This window comes from Crocodylus porosus, unplaced genomic scaffold (genome assembly GCF_001723895.1).
Source record: "Crocodylus porosus isolate Cpor-Errol unplaced genomic scaffold, CroPor_comp1, whole genome shotgun sequence".
NCBI classification, from domain to species: Eukaryota; Metazoa; Chordata; order Crocodylia; family Crocodylidae; genus Crocodylus; species Crocodylus porosus.
In genome coordinates this window covers 14,272,136-14,290,122 of record NW_017728949.1, presented here as the reverse complement: position 1 = coordinate 14,290,122, position 17,987 = coordinate 14,272,136, and the positions used below count along the sequence as shown (strand labels likewise).

The window sequence follows — 17,987 nt, the reverse complement described above, 5'->3', positions numbered from 1 at the left end:
CCCACACACACACACACACCTGGATGCATTGCCTGTGGCTCCATCTCACTTCCAGCCCCGGGGTCACGTTCTCTGTCCTGGCTGGGCAGTGCCTGCCCCTGCCTCATTCCTTCCCTGCCTGTGGGGGCCCTGATCTGCGCCCCCCATACCCCTTCCCTTCTCCATGCCTCTTGTGCCCCACAGACTTACTGGCAGGATGCTGCATGCCAAGCTGCCTAGTTGCATTCCTGGCAGCATGCATGCTGGGGCTGTGCACACGCACATGACATTTATCAGTGATATTATCAGCTACACCCGCCAAAAAAAGCCAATTGCTGATAATGTTAATTTTTCTTTTATTGGTGCTGATCCAACATGTGACTGTTATATTGGTTCACCTCTAATGGGAGGTGGCAATAGAGCCAGGGTTCAGGACAGTAAGATAACATCATGGGAGTGAGCCTCATTATCAGCAGCCAGAGTTAAATGTGCCGTGTGCTAGGAAGGAGTACTCTTGAAAGTGCAGCTGAGATTAAGACCTACTGGTAAAACCTTCCCTAGTGGAGATCCCAGGGGTTTTCTTTTACATTCTGCAGGAGCACTGAAAATGGTGCTCCAGCTGAGCACAGGTAGGGGAGTAGAAGGATGCAGCACTACTCTGACTCCAACACATTGCTCAGAAATATTTTCTTGTAATCAATTTATTTTTCTGCCAGAAATATCACTCCCTGTTCTCTCTTCCTTCCTGTTTTCTCAGCAAGAGACTACAAATTTATCTGAAACACAAAGTAATGTCTAATGACAGTTAGAAAAGTTTTATTATTCTTGCCATAAAGCTCCAGATCACTGAGCCATCTCTTTGTTAACAGAAACCCCACACTGCTTCACTCACTAATTCAGGGTTCTTTGTTATATGGGAGTTGGATTATGCTAATCTTTGAGATTTCTGTAAAGGAGCGAAGATGAAAATTAGCCCTTTCTTGCCTTGCCAAAGGAAAACAATATCTTGTTAGTGAATCTGGCAACATATTTTGGTTATTTACTTTGTAATATGAAACATAGTATTTCAAGGTGTTTAATATGAATCGCACTATTTACAAAGTATAATACAGTGGTTCTCAAACTTTTTTTTGTACAAGGTCCTATTTGTAAACATTGATGGCCAGTCCCGACCTGCTGCCCCTGGCCCCCAGCCCCCCAGCGTGTGAGGCAGAGGGGCCCCAAGCAGCCCCTAGCAGGCTGGAACTCTGTCAGCCTGTAAGAGAAAAGCTGTGGTTTCCCACAATTTTCTCCTTCAAAGGAGAATCCATTTTTTAAAGTTTATCTGTGACCCTTTCATATATTCCTGCAACCCACTTTTGGGTTGTGACCCATGGGTTGAGAAATGCTGTAACTACATTGTTGGAGGAAAGCATCCTCATTCATCCCTTGCATAATCATGTTTTCAGTCTCTTTCTCCCACTAATTTGTCCTGTTATTCTACTCTTCTTTTCCCCCATCACCTTTTCCTCTTTTCTTCTTACTAAACTTTAACACTGTTACCTTTCCCCTTCCTCTAATTTTCCTAATAAGTCATCTCTACTTGCAAATACTCCCAAAGGTTTCCTCCCATTTCATCTACTTTCCACCTGTTTCTACCTAGACTAGTCTTACTGCTGTCTACCCCAAGACCCCTCAGGCATACAGACCCATGGAATTTTCATTCTTTTCCAGTAGCTACTTATCTTTTCAGTTAAATGTTGCAAGCATGGATGATCAATTGCTTTTAAACTGTGAATTCTATGAAAGGTGTCTTTCCTGGTTTAAAACTGCTATTCTAATTAGTAGACTCTATAGTCTCCCTGGCATTTTTTTCTTAGAGTGAATGAAAAAAATATGGGTAGGTTAGCAAACTGTCATTGCAAACAGAAAACATGCGAGAGAGATTCAATGAAACAAAGGTGCGAACATGTGAAAGTACTAAAAGGATATACTGTCCACACATCACTTAATTTATCTGTGGAATTCACTGCTACAGGAAGGCAGTGAGACTAAGAATGCAGCAAGATACAAAGAGGAAATATTACAATATTTAAAGAGGATTTGGCATTTATATGAATACCAAAAATATAAAAACTCACACAAAGTGTTGGATCAGATATAAAACTTAATGCTTCTGAATTTAATCCAATTGCAAGCTATTAGGGAGTAAAGTGAGACCCTCATGGAAGACAGAATCTCACCTGCTACACTCCCCACCCCTCCTCACCTAGTGGGGACTTTATCGTACTTCTCTGCAGCAGCTGGTACTTGCTACTGTCAGAGATTTCCTGGATCATGAGTCTAACACAGACCAGTATTTAACAAAGTCTTGAAAACTGCTTGATTTATACCAGAAAAAACAGACCCCAAAGCATATGGGGGACGCAGTGGTCCTTAGCTTCAACTGCTACTTTGCTACTCCAATGGTTTAAAACAGGCTTCTGTGTCCCACTAAGCAGGTGTTGTGATGGTACCCTTGGTTTCATTTAAAGGTAGGACAAGGTCAAAATCCTACAGGAGAAAATGGACAGCACAGATATAGATCCAAGGTGGAGAAGGTGCATGTATTCATTGTTTGCCCTGGCAAACCCAAAGCAAAAGTTTTATACACCAGGGTCCTGATGTTATAAAGTCTTTAAAACGTGCATGTTAATTGTGATGTCACTCACTCAGCTAGCAGAACCAGAAGTCTGGGTTTTAAAGAGGTGATAACTATCAGAAATGTGGCTATAAATGCAGTGCTAATTACATTTCTAAACACCCTTTATATTGTTTTTCTCTATGGGGATCTCAGATACATGACGAATTCTTTCTAGCTTTCTTGCCATGACTACTACACCACTGCAGATCATCACGGTAATCCCCTTTCATATCATTCAGACTTAAGTCAATCAATGCAATCTCAATTTCTTGACTGCAGTGCTTTCTCTCACTTCAAAACTGCTACTCAAATTTGTCACCTACGGCTGTTAACAAGCACCTGAAGATTATTAAAGGAAGTACAGGGAAGGTGTCTGTATAAGTAGCCAAAACAGGCATGTTAACATGCTTTGGTTTCTTCTGGCACAATCTGCTTTCTGAACCACCACAGACCTTTCTATGCCAGGACTAACACTGATAGTTCTTTACTCAAGGAGGCTTCCATCTGCAACAAAGGGAGAAAATTACTTCAAGGGCCCCACTTTGAAATCACAATGGTTGCCTGGCCACTAGCACCTCAAAAAAAAACATGGGAAAACCATTCAGCAGCTGCTCTGCAGTGCTATTCACTGGCAGTCTCCTTTTCTCACAGATCTTACAGGACATACATTGGTGAAAACGAGCATTTTCACAGGCTGAGGTAGTTTTCATATGACAGGTATCCAACACAAGACAAATAAACTCAGCCAACTGATGGATCCATGCTGGATTACTGTCAGAAAGAGATGAGCTAAAAAATTGGTGGCCACTTTTTGGCAGGCATTCCCAAGTGCCAAACCGATCCATTACCCTCACCTGATCTCCTGCTCAGCTTTCTGCTCCCCGCTCTGTGCTCTGACCAGGCTACTGCTCTGCTTTCTCCCTTGTGTTTCCTGCCTGATCTGATGCTTCAGATTCTGCTTTCTGCCACTGTGATTCCTGTCTCCTCCCCAATCTGTCATGATCCACACACAGAGGCCACCCATACCACAGACTGGCCACCCTTAAGCTAGGGACTAGCTAGCTTAGCAACTGAAAGCAGGATGCAGAGCTTTGTTTTAAACTTCTAGTTCAAATCTGGCTGAAACGGAGTGCCAGATACTTTTATTCAGTAATAATCTCTGTTAAGTTACTGACTGGAATTCCATTCTTAGGGAATCCCCCAAATCCTACATGGCAGCTGGAGCTTTTATGATAAGCAGTGAATCTAAGAATAAAAATGGAAATGGAAGCTGAATTGTCTTCTCCTTTCTACAGGCAGTCCTTTTAAATCTTTAGAGCTTTTAACTAAAGGCAGGAAATAACATGAAGGAAAGGTACCAAATATTTTACTACCTGTCCCACTAAAGTAAAGTAAAGCTGACATCACTTGTGACATTCAGAATGATGCAATCCTGTGACCGTTAGTGCTAGCGTTGTGACTACCTGTATATCTTTATGAACGTAGGATCTAAGAGGTAAGGAGAAGTGACCCTTCCCCTGGCTGTACCTAGAAGTTTCTTGCTGTCCAGTTTCTGCCTGTTCAGAGGGTTTGTTCCGTACAGCAGTGTATGGGCCTCTGAGTGAACTGTCTGTAGCTCTTCTAGAGTTGCTTTTCTTCCACGAATGCACTGCAAGGGGAAAGGAAAGGAAAGGAGTGATGAAATTACACTTACTTCTATTAACAAGCTCAGTCTTATTTGCCCTTTGGTAAAAAGGAAATGCTGTTAAAGTCATATGGCAATAAAGATTTACTTTATTTAAATTATAGGACACACATTTTTTTTTATGACCATATCATTAAAAATGTTTTCAAAATGCCTAATTTTGTTTACTCACAATAAAATACAGTTTTAGTTATGAGAACAATTTTGGCTTAATGCCACTACTCAAAATATTAAACTTGCATGCAAAGCAGTCTTTTGGATGTTATATATATTCCAAAATATTTGATGAACTACAGAGGGACTAATATCTTATTGATATACCAGGATGTAGGTTTATAATCCATCAGCATAAACAAGAGTCAAACATATAAATTCTACTTTGAAGAACCCTCTCCCTCCTGAAATCTGAACAAAGAAACATCCCACAACTAGTGACAGCTGAACCACAAAGACTCATAAAGTTGACTTCAGAAGAACAGCTAAAGGTTAATCTAAAATTTTGGGCTCTAAAAACTGGTTTGCAGGTCATGCCAGATCAGCCTTCTATTACAGTGTGATTTAAGCAGAGTCGATAAAATCAGAACATTTTTCCTTTGTTCTTCTACTGTCAGCTGAAACCAGCCTGAAACCCTGGCTTCATTGAGGTCAACGGCAAAACTCCTATTGATTTCAACTGGACCAAGATTTCACTCAAGAGTTTTACAAATCTGACCTTTTTTCCAAACCTCAGAAAAGTTCATATGCTGGGTAAAAATGAACATTACATCTTAATTTTCACTTAATTTCTGCTGAATAGCAGAATGCCTGTGCAACAATAAAGAACGATTTCGAGGCATGGACAGACTTCACTCATGGCAGCTTAACCTAAGAAAGGTCTATTGCTTATTAATGCTGCCCTATTACTTCAAATTTTAGCAGTATAGATTCTAAAGAGAACATGTCCAAATATACAATTTAAAATATATGAGAGAGAGAGAGAATCCATACCAATGACAAACATGTTAAAGTTTAGGACAAATTGCACTAAAAAGGTGTGGCAGGTGACAAAACTGCCACAAAATCATAACATTTGTATTACAGCAGTCACTGGAAACTGCAGAAAGTGGATGGATGTGGTTCACTACTTATACAAAAGACAGCAGTACTTTTGATAACACAGTGACCACACTCACACAGTACACTCCTCTCTGGATCAGAGATCAACTTTTGGTGTGACTCAGTTTATGGTGTTCCAGAGAGGAATGTACTCTCACCAGTCATGATGATGCCTACTGCACTATATACAGACGGCCTCTTCTTTCAGAGAGTGCCTTAGGGGTTTTGGTCTCAACCCTCTGCTGTAATCCTTTGTCACGTATTTACAATGTAGCTGCACAGGAGTCTCTAACTCAGTAAAAAGGGGTTTGGTAACCACTTATGGCTCAGCTCCCTGCCGTGGGCAGCAAATCTCCACCCCCTCTCCAAAGATGCTTCACTACATTTTTCCCTCCCTGTCCTGGACGTGATAAATCTGCTTTAGTTTCTCCTTTAAACCTTCCCTACTTTACATTTTTCAACTGCCTAGATGCCATTCTTGTTCTTGAAATGACTCGAACTGACTTCTGTGCAGACAAACAGGCTGCTGGCAGACATGAAAAGAAAACCAAACAAAAAACCAGTGCTTTACCAGAAGAGGAGGTGCATTAGTTTGACCCCAGCACCAGTATAGATCACGCAATTCAGCAGGGATTTCTGGCACCTTTATCTAATAGCTGATTCAATCTGCTATTAGATAAATGCGCCAGAAAGGTCTGCTGAAGTGCCCGATCTATACAGATGTTGAGCAAGCTAGGTCAAATTAATGCGATGCCTCTTCTGGGCATGTGCCGCACTTGGCATAGGGGCATGCTGAGCTGGAAGTAAAGCACCATTTGTTTTTTTTCACATCTGTAAGCAGCCATGATGCTTACCCAAAGGAATAAATTGACTTTTCTTTATCTTAAAGATAAAGCAAATGTGACATGCAGTAACTGGGGAGTAAGTTACTCAATCCCAGGATAAAATTGCTCCTGGAAAAAAACCTGTAGCAACTGGGTAAAGTTATATCAGGAGCATGTTTGAGTCTCCACAGTTCAAATCCATTTCATTCCAGAGGAGGTGTTTGCTCAAAGCAAACGGGCTATTACCAGCTCACCCATAACCCTATGGCAAGGCATTTTAGTAGCATCTACTGGGTACAGCTAACCCTAGACAGCTTGTCAAGCATCTGCGCAGCATATTGGTGTGGTTTTATTCCAGAATAAAATCCGAGGCAAATTGGATAAGTGTAATGTGGGGTAAATGTGTCATGCATCTAAACCGTTCCTAAAATAATTTTGTGTAGATATAATCTGGCATAATAAGTCTCTATCCAAATAAGAGAATGGTAACCCCTTGAAACAACAAACCGGATCCTTAATTGAGGTAAATGGCTGGAGGTTTTACTGGCCTCCAAGAAGCTAGTCCTATTAATATTAGTTGAGAATCTGTCTCTACATACCAAAAACCCCCCAAAGTCTGTGCTTATCGTGGAACCAGTTCTCACATAGCCTAGTTGTTTCAAGAACTGTCTAGTAAAACATACATTACATTACATTTAGGGGTCTACCTAAATTGGTAAGGGAGACTTACCAATTTTTGCAGGCTGATTGTGGTATAAAGCTCTAATTCTGCAGTCATTTTGTGGCAGCCCCGCCCTCCGGCACTGATTGGGGAAGAGGCCCTGCCCCTCAGCACTGATTGGCAGAGGCCCTGGAGGAGAGGGTGGCCACCATCTTGACTGGCTGTCCTTCATGCAGCCCTGTTCCTCAGTGTTGATTGGTGGACAGGCCCCAGTTGGGGGAGAAAGGATGAAGGGGCAGCAGCCATCTCGTCCACCAGCCAGTGCCTTCCTGTCTCAGTATCAAGGACCACTGGCTCTCAGTGGGGAGGCAGCATTTTATTTTTATTAAGTTTTTTTCTTTTTGGTTGATTTCACAAAGTTTGCAGACAAACCCAGATTCTGTGGTTCCACTGAAACCACAAAACCGCAAATTAAGTAGTTCCCTAATTATATTCTTCACAGGAAATGTCTACTTCACTATATATTTTGGGAGAACAAGCACACATCTGAGAAAGATTCACAACACACATTGTACTGATTGAAAGCAAAACATTGTTCTGAATACATTATATTTGCCCAGTTCATATCCCTTAATTGCCATTCAAAAGGCTTCCTCTCCGCTTTGTAACAGACTCCAATATACCTACTCCACGCAAACAAAAAAGAAAGGAGTACAAAACTGAACTATGTTTCCAGAAAACTGACAACTTCAGCTCAGTCTTACAAACCCAGTCCATTCTTTAATCGTTTGAACAGCATTTCACTGTCCACGGTAACCTGATAGTTCATTATATTCTGTCATCTATGACACCTAACTTTCCCTATCCAACTTGCTCACTGCATATTTTTACCTTTGTCTTCTAACCTGCCTCCTGGGCTGCAAAATTTGGGCTTTTCATTTTAGGGTTTGGCTTTTAACACCCTGGCAAACTAATTGGCTCTTTGTCCTCTTTTCGTTCCCTTCTGCACAAAACTTGACCTTTGTGCTAACAGAACACCTTTATTATTCCATTCACTTTATACACTTTCCTTTCTCTTTTTCATGCTAACTTCTCCTTTTACTTTTCAGCCATAAAAGCTCCTATGCTTTACTTTGCATTGTTTACTCCTTCCACTTCATTCCTCATGGTTGTTTTTTATAGCTATAGTAAGAGATGGAAACCTGTTTTTTAAGGTGTCTGAAGTCCCAGGTGGCAGTCAGCTGCTTCCAATAGCCTAAGATACATGGGATGATGCTATGGTCTGAGGATTTTTGGCTTTCTGCAGAGACTGCAAATTATACAGCAATGACAACTAAAGCACAATAGCTCTTCTAAGGGCATGTAAGAGACATTCAGTTTCTCCTGGGAGAGTTGCTGCTTTCCCAGTAGAAACCATGAGTATACAGACATTCAGTATTTTTCTCCCAGAGCAAAAATGGCCATTCCAGGAGAAAGATAACCCAGGAGTTTCTCCTGGGAGATCGAACTTCTGTATATTTGCCTTCTGACAGGAGCTGCAGCACAATATTCCCAGAGTGATTTGATACCAACCCTTCCTACCCCACCGCCGCACAGGTCCAGGGAAACAATGCATCAGTCAGGTTGTAGTCTACTGCTCCACCCAAGCATGGAGCCCCTTCATAACCGCTTTATTGTGCTGCAGGGAGATAAAGCCTGAGAGGCAGTCTGGGTCAGCCAATTAGGGCTGCCATGTTCACTACTGTAATCTGTCACCAGGCAGACAGAGCTTGCAAAGCATGCTGAGATGTGTGCACTGAGATCCCCTAAGATGCACTGGTGTACAGCATTTGAATGTCTGTTCAGGGGTCTCCAAATAAGTTTTCCTATCACAAAGACAAACCCATGAAAATTCTTCCACATCATTTGAACGTGTGTATGCAGCCTAAGATGCACAGAGACTGAAACTGTACTTTGATTTGTGACAGTTAAAAGCTACTTGCATGTCTAGAGTAGACCAGATAACCCGATCCAAATGTTTTTTCTTATGTCATTGTATCGCAGGTCAATTAACCCAATTGTTCAAGCTAACCTTCCCCACTACAGGGATGTTGTCAGTGTATTCTTGAAGAGATGTCCTGATCTCTGGAATTAACTTCCTAGCTCTCACCTAGGAAGGATCTGATTAACTTCAGGGTACCTTCTACAGTCTTCCAATTTCCCAATGATTTTGATGGAGGGGCAGAGAACTACACTAGGCAGCGATTAGGAATTTTTGTTTGAGGGAAGTCTTATTGAGACGACTTTGATTAGCACAATTATCACTTTTAAAATTTGCACATATGCTAGAGTAATTGTCACATTTTATATGTCAACTTAATTAAATTTTTGTTGCACAACTGTTTTCATTCTAAAGCATCACCTTCAAGCTTTTTTTTTAAGCTGTCAGATTTTTACCTATCAAACTCCAAGTGGCAGGCAGCATTTCCCCCTCAGCTGTATGCATTTTTTTTCTTTTTGTGGACATCAGGAATAAATATAGATCAGCTGTTTTCAACAATAGAGAGAGAAAAAATGTGCTTTTGAAATTCTAAAAACATTTGTAATCTTTTTTGGATCCACTTTCTTGCCTCCCTAGTAGGTGGTAGAAACTTAATATTTGGCAGGTTGTAGAGACACCTTTCAGCAGGATGATGAAGATGCGTTTTATTTTGGACAACTTACGAAGTTGCAAAGAATGCATGCCTTGAATGCATGATAAAAGAGCTAGCAGCCAAAGATCCACTGGCACGCTGCATGCATGCAGCATGGACAAGGAGTGGAAATGTCCACTGAACAGATGATCCCCTCAACAGTCTATAAACACGGAAAAGCAAGCAGAGTGGAATTTAATTTTTAATTCACAGGTGCACTATGCGATCACAAAATATTTCTTTAGCAGGCCTGTAGGCTCATTTAAACGACATGTAGGGTCTGAGGCATTGGGCCATACTTTTGGACAAAGGAGGATAAATACAAATATTTAACAACTACATTAATCACAAATGCCATACAATGTCTGAACTGAATAATGCAGATACACTGCAGAAAAAATTAAGCCAGCAGGCAAACTGGGGAAAAGTACTGGGTTCTTATCCACTGACTTATTACGTGTCCGTAACCAACTCACTGCAACTCATTCTACCTGTCTTTTCACTTGCAGACACATACTACTAGTAATATTAACATACCTCATGGGGCTACTGGGAAGACTGATGAAGATTTATCAGTTATCTAGACTGCTATACAAATGCTGAGTATCCTGTATGCTCTCACTTTATTGCACACATTACACAAAAGAGTCAAAATAACACACAGACCCCCCAACCAACCTTAACTGGTAATTTTTTTTTCAACTTCTCAAACCTATACTCTACCCTTCAAAGTTTCACTCTAATTTAAGGGTTTCTTTTTTTGTTTTTGTTTTTAAGACAGCACATGTGTAGATGGAGCTCTCTCTTCCTAGTGCTGAAGGTGGGAAAAAAAAAAAAAATCAATCCAGATTCCAAGGGTCCTATCAAGACCCTCTGTGTAAATTTATTGGCACAGATCTCAGACATAAAGCTGGTTTTGCTAAATTTGTCACACACAGCGATCTTTTGGTAAAGAACAAAAGGTATTCTCTCTGTCAGTCCAAAGAAAGGACAGAGAAACTCCAGCCTGCTAGGACAAGCCTCTTAAACCTGAATATTTCTCCTCTCTACCACGTAAACCCTTTTTATAGATAACATGAATATTACATTATGCATTGTCTAAATAAAAAACAATACATTATATAAACCAACTTAACTACTCATACCGCTATGCATACCCAGAGACAGAATTCAAATGAGGGTTTTAAGATGAGGCGAGAGAAGAAGTGACTCAGTGGCTTGAAAATAAGGAGAAGTATTCAAGATAGATGAATCAATGGGTCAGTACAAGTTAATGGATAACCCCCAATACAGTGGTTCAGAGGGGAGGAAAAGATAAACTGCCAGTATCAGAGGAGTGAAATGAAGGAGTGGGAAGGTGGTGTACAATGTCAGATGAGTAAAGTGGAGCAATTTGATGCAAAATTTCATACATGATAGAGCCATCTTTGGCACAGGCTGGGAGATGACTAGGAAACCAATGGAGATGAAGGGAAGAGATGACTGGAATGGCAGTGCAGCTGTATTGCAAATACCCTGAAGTTTACAGACCAGAGATTAAGGATGGTCGGAAGATATTTTAAAAAGAAGAGACAGGAAGTGATTAACACATGATTAAAGTCTTCAGAAGAGGATGGGTCAAGATAAGGTTGAATTCTACTAATGTTCAGAAGATAATTACAGACAAGGGAAATGTGGGAGGAAAAAAGTTGAGTGTCAAGAATGACTCCAAGATTTTTGTCCACAAAAGCAATCAGACAGGCCAAATTAAAGTGAATTAATAGTTGGTTAGAATTCATAGATCAAAGAATTTTACACCCAGGAGGACAATTTCTGTGATACAGAGGTAGGAGATGAGGCAAGTAATACTGTTTGGCATACATGTTGCTTCTAAAAAGCTGATCTTAGTTACAACAATAGAGTATTTGTCTTAAGCTCCCCTTACTGCCCCCTACCACAGTACAGTGAGAATAAACCCAACCTTCAGCTGTGCTTGTCTTTTCAGATGCAAGTCTAAACTTTTTTTTGTTCTCTATATAGGGAAACAAAGATGCGGCACAAAAAGTTTTGCTAACAACAATGCTGCCCCCAAGTGGTTAACACTCCTGACTACACGGTAATGATTTTTACCCAGACATTGGCTTTAACCAGGGGAAGTTGCATAATATTCAGACTCCTCAGGAAAAAACAAAACAAAAAACCCCCAACTATTCAAACAACTAATAGTACTGTAAGAATTTAGTCTGCTTGTTTTCAATTTCTATATGCCTTTGTTTTCTTATTGAGTTCGTCAGCTTCCTCTTCCCCCTTTGCAGAAATGGCCAACGAAGCTAATACAAACCACGTTGATTCTATGCTCTGTGAGCCGTTGGTTATGAATACAGCCTCTCATTCTGTTGCAGCACCTTAAGCTTGGCTTGGCCAGTAAACTATCAACGACATTCAAAGAAGGTAAGCCACGAAAACAATGGAAAAAAATTAAGGACAGCATTCAATCAATAACTGCTCTTCTTACAGCCTGGAATTACAACAAAAAGACTAAATTACAATATGCTCCAATCTTTGACCCCTGGAAAAGTCACTGCTTGACAGATCTTTTATATTAGTCAGGGAAGTACCAGAAAAAAAATATACAAAACCCTCCTGCTGCAAATAGAGCAATGCAGATATATTTTATATCAGTCTATACATTAGTGATTGGAACAGACTTGGTAATGTAACCAAATCACATAGCTGAAAAAGTATTTCTGGTAGGTCCAAATGCTTAAATACAGAGTCATGTAGGCATGGATTAAATTTAAGCCACATTTGTCAAAACCCAATCTACAGACAACCTTATAAAGTTTTAAAATGAAGTCTAGCATAAAAGTTTGCATGTTTGGATAAATCAGAGATCCAAGTTGCAAAGTTCCATGTGCTGATCTTTGAAAGGAAAAATAAGCTTCTAAAAATGCTCTGTTTAAAATCTGACTGTAGAATCAAAAAGACAAGTCTATTCTCTCTCTTGTTCCTAAACACACAAGCACTTCTCTCCCCCTTCTCTGGTGGTATTTATTACCTCACATTTGCCACGGAGGCCTGTCTCCTGAAGGCGGGACCAGATGCTCTGGATTCTCCCTGCATGTTCTGGGTGGCTGTTAGTGTTTCCACAGGTACACTGGTGTTTCAGCATCAAGGTGTCATATACAAGGCCTGCAGTAAAGGTTACAAAATTGCTTGCAATTAAAGCAACTTTTTTTGTTAAGACATGGAAAAAATCCCCCGCTTTGGACTAGAGCACTTTATATTTAGTTGAACTAGTATGCACAAGTAAATAGGAATTTCACAGGCAAATGTAGCACACCAGGAAATTAAAATTTTAGACACTTAGAAATGAGGCCAAAATTTCAAAAGTGACACTAAGAATTGTGCAATGCTGAAAATTCTTAACACATTTGGGGAAAAAAAATCACTAATACTAAAAAAAGATAAAGGTAGATAGAAGTGAGTGGTGAAATGAAAGCAGGTGGCAGCAAGACAAAGCTGGGAGGTTGCTGAAAGTATTTGAAAGGTGAAAGCAGGAAAAAGCGCAGATTTCAGCAGAGACATGCAAATGCAAGAATAATAAAAAAGCCATTGCAAAGAAATAAGCATAATAGCTGCGATGACAAGTTTGGTTCTAGCCTTCCCTTAAATCAGATACCAAGGAAGGGGGCAACTGCTGAGACACGTTCTCCAGATATACAACTGACAACCACATGGGGCAAAGCCTCCTAATTATGACAAGATGAAGTTCTTGAAGAGGATGCAAAACTCTGACTCATTAGTGAAGCCAAACAATGCAGGATGCATTTGCAGACTGACTACATTTAAAGAGGTAATACAAAACAAACGCTCTTCTTGTGAAAGTCAGCCATTGGTATATGCTTACATTGCAATCCAAGGGTGTAGCTAGCTCATGTACCAACACTATAGTCTGTGGCAGCAAAGAGTTATGTATGGGTTGAAAATCCATGCAGGACCTTAAGTTAACACTCAAGCACCTATTTTTGTGCTGCAGTGGCTGGAGTTCATTGGTATCTGAATTACCAGCTAAGGGCTCTCTCATGTTATCATATTTACTCAAATCTAAGATGAGGCTTTTCTCTCCAGTCACCCTGGGGGAAAAAAGCCGTGTCTAAGATCCAAGTACCAGCCTGGGGCAGGCAACAGCTCAGCTCTGGCATTAGCCCCGAGCTTGGGGCCAAAGCAGGTGCTAAACCATTATGCCTGCCGCAGGCTGGGGTGGCTCACATGTCAGGGGAGGGGGTGCATGTGGTGGGGAGAATGAAGAAAGAAAACCCCCTGGTGTGCGCCTTGGCCCCTGCCCCCAGCAGCTGTGGTTCTGGTTCCAACTCCTCCAGTCCCAACCTAGCCAGGCCTCGGGGGCTGCTGCCACTGCTTCTTCCTGGCTGGGCTTGGGCTCCCACCACAGCTGACTGTCCTGAAGCCAGAGCCACTACCCAGAAGGCAAGTGGCGGGGAGATGCAGAAGGTGGGGGATGCCAGGTGTGGGAAGGGGACAGGCACTTGCAACAGACAGCATGAGCAGGCAAGCAAAGACACTGGGGGGTATGAGCAGCAGGCAGTTACAGGCATAGAGAAGGCAGGGGGCAAGGGGTGGTGGTGGCAGTGGGGGGTTCAGCAACAGGAGAGCAGGCACAGGAACCAGGATGGCAAGCAAAGGAGGCAAGGGGTGGGAGTCTGGCTACTGTAGCTTTGGGGGTATGAATTAAGGTGGCCCTCCAATAATTATATTCTGTACATGAAAATTTACGACAAATTTATAGTTGTCCACACATAGAATCTAATTATTGGAAGGCTGCTTTAAATCTGAAGTTGTTTTGGATTCAGGGAAATATGGTACATCTACACAAGCTTCAATCATGCCTTTGGATTGCAGCATAGCCAGATTCTTGGGTTGAAATTTGGCTTCCCACTACTCTCCAAAAACTGGCAATGAACCTTTCAGCCATTATGCTTGGAGGGAGTTATCTGGCATTTCTCTTTGTGCTGGGACCCTTGAGAATGGAGAAATGGTTAAATCATTAGGTTAACCACGATTCAAATCAATCAAGATGTTACAAGTCTTCCCGTTTGCTTCATTCTGGCATTATTAAAGCCTATTAAGAGCTGCTGGGCAATACCAAACAGTGTAAACTCAAGCTGAAGAGATGATATGACCTACCAGAATGGATGGCTGTTGTTTCTGACAACATTTTTTCCTAAGAGGCAAGGAGTTTTTTGGGTTTTTTTTACTGGACTGACTGTATAGATTTTAGGCAAGTTTAGGGTGTAAAATGTCCTTCTTCAGGTCATATTTCCTTCTAATACAATATTTTTATAAGTATTGAGAGATTTTACGAAATGTATACCAATATTTTGACTAATATTTTTTACTCAAGGAAGTATTTAAATAAATTGTCTTGCGGACAACTTTTCCTGCCTGAAGAGCTGAGTTAAGATAGCTAGAAACAAAGAACTAACTCCATGTTCTCTTTGCTTCACAAGTCTAGGCGCTTTGACTCATGCAGAATAAAGTGGAAAATGAATGTAGTGCTGCCTCTGCGGTATTAAGCAGATGTCATCCATGGAGTTCAATTTTGGTTCGTACAATAAAAATGGATACAAAACATAAACCGTATATAGGTCAGTGTCATCATTACAGGTGAAAACCACCCCCATAGAAGTAAATGCTAGTTTGGCCATTTCCAGGGAAGTAACAAGCAGTTTCTGCATCCTGGGTGGCAGCACTAGCAGCAGCAGCAGCAGCCGCCACCATTTTTGCACCTCTCATGTCCCAGTTATTCACCCCGGTTACATTACTGGCCATTTTCACTAACTACAGCATCATCTTGGCAGAGGTACTCCATTGACTGGGCAATGAGAACACAGCTATGGTTCACATCATTACCCAATTCATTTGAAAACATAATGAATTAAAATAAGTTTTGAGCTCCTTAGTCAGGCAAAGTCCTGCTGACTTCAATGGAGATTTGCCTCAGTAAGGACCAAGTAAGAATCTTACGTTCAGTTCATACATAGCTTTCTTGCTCTCATTCAACATTGTTAATATTTTAAAATGCTGTCCCATGGCATTCAAAGCTTTTAATAATCATAAGTGAAAAGAGAGGAAAGCAATGCAGAATTCAGAACACCAAAGCAAATTATTTTAGCAGTCAGCAAAGCATGCAGAGAATCCTACAACCAAGGATTCAGAAAACAGTGCTAGGGAAGCATTTTAGAGGTGGGTAAATGAGATTGCAGATGCAAAGTATATTGTGTGCTAATAGAGGGAGTGAAGAGAAGCACAGGGCAAGAAAAGTGAGATCACAGCTAATGGAGAAAGGGAAAGTACATAAAAAATGTAGGGAAGCCCAGAACAAGTAGCCATGCCAAGGATTAATTCTTGTGATGCCTGCAGAAATCACATATTCCACTGCTAATGAAATAAATGCATTTTGAACAGTTTTCTTTTGTTTACACAGTATGTTTCCAGACAATAGGTAACCCCATCCCTGCAACTGAGGCGCTTACTATGCACCAAACTATGTCTGCCCAACAAATGAATTGCACTGATTTCAATGGGAAGTTGAATGGGCTCAACCGTAAGCTTTAACTTGGACAGGATGGAGGAGGATTTTGCTTAAACTTATTTTCTAAGGGTATTTACTTCCTCAAGAATTTAATTATTAATAGTAACCCATGAAAAATTAAGGTGTTGGTTATTTTAGGGATGCAGGTACAACAATGATCTGATGACAGATCTAGACCACCAATCAATCTAAAAATATCCTGCCTCTGACTGGGCTGAGTATCAGAAACCATCAGGATACATGCAAATCAGTTATTGGCTTTTCTACAACATCCTGGTTTTCCTTACATTGCTCCCATATCTGCCTCCAGTCCAAAAGGCTTGCTGATCATCTCACAGGTGTCCTGCTTTTGTATGAATAGCAGTTTGCTTATACCAACTGTACATAGTCGGTGGGCAGCTCACTTCATAACACCATTAGGGAGATACATAGGTAAGGCTGAAAGTAGGAAACTTTAGCTCTGCATCTTTAGCTAGTTTAAAGCAGCATAAGATGTATCAACATTTTTAAGCACAGAGAAAGCTAGATACTTCAAAAATTTATCTTTCTAAAATGATCATTTCATAATTTCCATTTCACTCTGTAACATTAAAGTTGTGTATATGGAAAGTAAATACATTCAGAAGCAGGGATCTGAAACAATACCAAGAAAAACTCTGTTTGGCATATGGATTTTACTGTTACGCCTTTAGGCCGACATGCTGCTACCCCAAACTGATGAAAATTACATCTTTGTACCATTCGTATGCAGTCTGTCCTATATACTTTGGATGAAATAACAGCTTCACTGAAATTCATGACAGAATACCCTGAGTCTTCTTTGGGGCCATATGTGTATGAGGACACCACTGAATATATACTGTATTTATCCAAATACAGGACAACTCTGATTTTAAAATACCCCCAATAATTAGATTTTATTTATGGAAAAGTATCAAATTTGTTATAGTTTCCCATGTATAGACTCTAATTACTGGGGGATCATCTTAAATTTGCATCTCTGCTAATCCATGGCTGTAGTGGGAGAAAGCAGTGGCAGGGGGGCAGCCAGTAGGGAGGCAGATGGCAGGAGGGGCAGGCAGTTGGGGAAATAGGAAGTGGGGGAGTCAAGTGGCTTGATCCTTACTTCTTGCCTTGCCCACACCTTGCTCCCTGCCACCTGTGCCCTCACTACTTGCCCTCACAGCTGCTTGCCCTCTGCATGCATGCCCCAACACCTGCCCTTCCCTCACAGTGTCTGCTTCTCTGGCCCCTTACTACTCCCCTCATGCCTGCACCTCTTGGCACATGCATCTACCACTGCTTACCTTCCCGCTCCAGCAGGGTTCTGACTCTCTCCAGCCCCAGGCACAGATCACGTGGCTGTTCCAGCCCTAGCTTGGCCACACAGCAGCTGTTGTGACAATGGCAGCTCTGGCCCAGTCTCAGAGTCGCTGCCACCACCACTGCTGCCATTGGGCCAAGGTGGGGCTGAAGCAACCAGGTGATCTGTGCCCTGGGCTAGAGCCCTGCCAGAGCCAAAGTCAGATGGTAAGAGGCAGCCCTCCCCACCCCCCATACTCAAATCCAAGACAAGGAGCTTCCCTTCATCTGAAAAAGGGAAAAATCCCTTCATCTGACCAAGTAAATATGGTATATGAGGGATGGCATGCATGTACTATAGTGGCAATGTGGGTAAGTATACATAATATGCTTTAAGCATAAAAAATGGTTACATACATACGTGTGTGTGTGTGTAGGATAGAGATGGCACTACAATGTGCATGTACTATAGTGGCAATGTGGGTAAGTATACATAATATGCTTTAAGCATAAAAA

General features: G+C 41.3%; 1 protein-coding gene across 7 annotated transcripts in view; it reads right to left on the bottom strand.

Moving 5' to 3' along the window:
* The window catches only part of HDAC4 (histone deacetylase 4), a 407,925-nt gene that overhangs the window by 68,027 nt on the left and 321,911 nt on the right, over positions 1-17,987 (bottom strand). For all 7 annotated transcript variants that reach the window (XM_019553979.1, XM_019553983.1, XM_019553981.1 and 4 more), the window contains 2 exons: positions 12,615-12,748; positions 4,169-4,289 (listed from right to left, as the gene is read on the bottom strand). In XM_019553979.1, coding sequence (XP_019409524.1) covers positions 4,169-4,289; positions 12,615-12,748 — 255 coding nt within the window. The remainder of the gene's footprint in view (positions 1-4,168; positions 4,290-12,614; positions 12,749-17,987) is intronic.